This window comes from Pteropus alecto, unplaced genomic scaffold (genome assembly GCF_000325575.1).
Source record: "Pteropus alecto unplaced genomic scaffold, ASM32557v1 scaffold101, whole genome shotgun sequence".
Classification (NCBI taxonomy): Eukaryota; Metazoa; Chordata; class Mammalia; order Chiroptera; family Pteropodidae; genus Pteropus; species Pteropus alecto.
In genome coordinates, this window is record NW_006432945.1 from 19888632 (window position 1) to 19892503 (window position 3872).

A 3872-nucleotide genomic window follows, 5' to 3' on the forward strand; every position below is an offset into this window, starting at 1 on the left:
GGGGAGGGCAGCCAGTGTTCCCCCTCCGACCCGCAACCTGCTTTCACCTGCCGCTAATACCCAGGGACCCCCTCCAGGCGTGGGCGCGGGCCATCCTGAAATCCCCCGGATCCTGACGTGACCCTGTGAGTTTGGTCTCTGTTGCCTTTTCTGGCCAGCAAGGTTCCCGACAGCCCAGCTTTGCAGACTGAGTCTGGGTCTGTTCCAGCCCTAAATCCACACCTCTTTGTCTCAGACTTTCACAAGACTCTGTTTTCTTCTTCTCTTAACCGCTTTTCTGACCGACCCGCCTGGGTTCCCAGCGTCGTTCAGTACTCACAGACGGTGGGAGGCTTGGGGTTTGGGTCGCACTCTGGAGACCCCTCAGCCCCTCCTGCCTCTCTCTCCCGGGCTCTCCCACACTCCCTCTCTCAGCCCCTCCTCTGTTGTCCTCCGACCCTTCCACATTTCCCCACAGCGCATTCTGGCCAGTGGACCCCTGGCCCCAACTCTGGCTCTTGGCTCTTAGCTCCGCCAGGACGAAGACGTGGACAAACAGAAGGACAGAGGATGACCCGGAAGAGAGGCTGCAAGAGGCCAGATGTTGAGCAGTCGTCTGATGCGAGCTGGAAGTAGTGGAGAGGACAATGGTAGGTAAGCAGAAGACTTGGGGTGGAGGGAACAGGAATCAGGCGAGTCAGAGAATGATGGGGAGATGGCATAAGGATGGGAAAAAAGGTGACTTTTTGAGGGCCTTGGCGATATCGAGTAGGACAGTATCATTGCATCGTTGCTGAGTGGTCAGAATCGAGGGCCGAAGACGGAGGTACCTAAGTGATCCCAGCAGTGGGCACGCAGGCATCCAGAAGCTTCTCTTTCGGTCTTTGAATTTGTTTCAGAGTCTGTCTCGGCTTCTGTGTCTCTGAATTACCCTCGTCGGTAACCCTGTATGTGTGTCTCTCTCTGTGTCTTTCTGTCTCTAGGTCCCAGCTGCCTCGCTGTGCCTTGAGATCTGTCTCCGTATTTCTGCTTGTGTGCTTCTCTCTCTGGGTCTGCGCTGTCTCTCTCTCAGCCTCTCTGTAATGCTGACCAGAGCCAACCCTCTGATTTCCTGGAAGGAGCTTTGGAATGTCCCAAGAGTAGCCAGGCTCCTCCCCTTTTGTTGCATTCTAGAACCGTAGGGCCAGGTGGGGGTCCCTGGGCACAGGCAGAGGGGACTGATCACTGCTGGAGACCTGAGTGAGCTTCAGCGTGTGGGGCCTTTTCCGGGAGCAGGATCTCCCCACGGAAGACCTTGGGCATGGAGGCCCAGGGAGGGAAGCAGGCTGGTGTGGGTGGTAAGGCTCTAGCCTTTGTCCCTCTGCCTTTCCTTGTGGCTCCTGGGCCAGTGCTTCCCGACCCTGCCAGTTACCGCATTGAGGGATCTTGCTGTTTCTGATCTTTTACACCACTTCTAGAACCGAAGGGGAAACTGAGGCTTGCAATGAGGCTGTAGGGAGGTTCCTAGGGTCCCTGCGAGGAGGCATGAAGGGTATCGTTGGGGGAGACACGGGAGGGGTTAGGGGCTCTGTGGGCTTCCGCCTTGCTTCCCCCACAGGCAGGGTGCTCCATCCTCAGAGGCTCCAGCCTCCCAGTTTCTGGGACTGAAAACACACAGGACAGGGTCCAAGTCTCCAAGTGCAGTGGCAGCGAGTCTGAGAGCTGGTCCTGCTGCGGCGGCATCTGGGGGGTGTCTTGGAACTGGAAGGCCCGGCCCCTGCTTTCCCAGCAGAGGGTGAGCCTGGGCCCTGGGACGAGGGCCCCTACAGCCGCACCACAGCCTGGCCTCTGACGGGGCAGCTGCACCCTGCCTGCTGAGCACAGCCGCAGCCAGAGCAGCTGCAGGTCTGAGGTGACCGGTCCTGGCGGGGAGAGAAAGGAGGGGTCAGAGGTCACGAGACAGAAAAGAGGGTTATACTAATGCACTTAAGAAAGTCTGCCCTGCAGCGTGAGAACCCGCAGTTCCTGTCAGTATCCCCAGATGCCGCCGCCCCCTATGTCCCCTCAGCTCCTGCCCCTCTCCCCACACTGTTCCCTAAGCTCCCACCCCTTCCAGCTTCTCACAGCCCCTGGGTCTCCTGGTCTGTCTGGATTTGAGCCTGTTTTCTGCTCTGCAGCCATCCTGCCACCCCTGTGCTTGGTGAAGGGCGAGGCTCAACTGCAGCCCTCCAGAGGCTTTCCCATGGGGAAGCTGAGTTGGGTGGTGGCAGGAGCTCAGGCTGATGGCCATGAAGTGGCCGTCTAGTTGGGGGAGGAACCACACCCTCAGCATCCAAGCTGAGAGGCCACAGAGGCCTGGCGTTACCTGGAGATGCCCCTGGTGCTGCAGGCTCTGCAGGCTGGCCCAGCCCCAGGGGCTGCCTCTGAGTCCCCGGCAGGTGGGCTCCCGGGGGGGCCCTGGCCATCTGTGGTCGGGATGGGGGCAGGGGAACGCAGGGGAGCACAGCTGGAGTCCCCAGGGGGCCCTGCCTAGGGTCCCGTCTCTCAGCAGCCGTCAGCGGCCCACGTGGCCGTGGCTCTTCCACATCTTGCTGCTGTCGTCGCCCCTGGGAAGACTGACTCCCACGAGGGCACCTACTCTCGTCCTGGACCCCCGCCCCGGTCCCTGTGTTTACAGAAGCCGGAGGGCTCTGCACAGAACAGACTGCTGAGGCGCAGGGCCACGTGCACCTGACGTTTGGCTCCCCACCCCTGGCTGACTCTCCAGCTTTAGGAAAAGCCAGCCCAGCCCGAGCTCTGAGGGGTGTTAGGCGGCCAGGAAGAGGGGTTGTCGGGTACTGGGGGTCTGTGGGCCTGCAGGGTGGGCAGACGGGAACAGCACGGCACACGGCAGCATGTGGGTGGCATCTCTTGGAAGGACGCCGCCACCCCAATACTGAGCACGCGAAGCGCTAGCTGGAGGGGAGCGAAGGCGTTTTCCAGCAGAGAAGCTGCGGGAGCTCCTGCTCTCTGGGCCGAGGTCCCTCCCCACCCTCTGCGGGTGGAGACGCATCCCGGGGAGGAACAGGAGGAGTGACCTGGAAGCCTTGCCCGAAATAGCCTTTGTCCTGGGGGCTGGACCCACGTCCGGTACCAGTCATCTGCACCACAATGCCGGTCAGCAGGCAGCGCCTCCCTGTGCAGACACCAGGGCGACAGCAGACGGGGCAAAAGAGATGTCCCACAGAGGAGCAGAGCGGGGAGGAACGGGTCGCAGACATTCGTCCGCACCCGTGCCTCCCACCAGTCCACTCCGAGTGATTACCTACTCTTGTCCCTCCCAAAGCCGGGGTCCCCCAGCCTCTGACTCTTCTCTGACCTGGGCTCCCTGCACAGACAAACAGGATGTTACTCGCGAGGAGGCGCGAGGAGGCGCGCTCCGTCTCTGCTACTGGCCCGGCCCCTCTGGCCCCGGCCCGGCCCCTCCGGCCCGGCCCACTCCCTCTGACCCTCCCTCTTACTCTTCGCCCCCACCCCACCCACCCGTCCTTGTCCCGCCCTGACTCACCTCCAGGTCCCATGGACACAAACAAAAATTTCAGCACAAGCCACTCCAACCGGTTTGGCTCAGGTGTCAGCTGGCCACGGTGCCGGTGCCGGCGCCAGCGCGCACGCGGCCCGAGGGCGCACGCGCACAGACGCGCAGGCGGCTGGACCGCGGGCTGGACCGCGGTCGATGGTGTTTCCGTCTCTCTTGGCTGAGGGCTCACTGAGGGCAGCAACCACGTGTAAGCGTGTCTGTCCCCTCCCTGGTGGTGCTCACCACATGTCTGTCAATGAACTCAGGCACGTAGGCCGGCCCACGGGGATGTGCTGAAGATGCCCCTTGGCCTGGATGGTTCCCATGCTCCCGAGCCCAGAGCACAGGCGGGAGG

At 62.0% G+C, this 3872-nt stretch overlaps 1 protein-coding gene across 1 annotated transcript in view; it reads right to left on the reverse strand.

The window, feature by feature from the left end:
- The window catches only part of KLHDC9 (kelch domain containing 9), a 7231-nt gene extending 3713 nt beyond the window's left edge, over nucleotides 1-3518 (reverse strand). The window contains exons 1-3 of the mRNA XM_015586166.1: nucleotides 3506-3518; nucleotides 2990-3133; nucleotides 1635-1880 (exon numbers count right to left, since the gene is read on the reverse strand). Of these exons, the coding sequence (XP_015441652.1) occupies nucleotides 1635-1880; nucleotides 2990-3133; nucleotides 3506-3518 (403 nt within the window). The remainder of the gene's footprint in view (nucleotides 1-1634; nucleotides 1881-2989; nucleotides 3134-3505) is intronic.
- Between the last annotated feature and the right edge of the window lie 354 nt (nucleotides 3519-3872).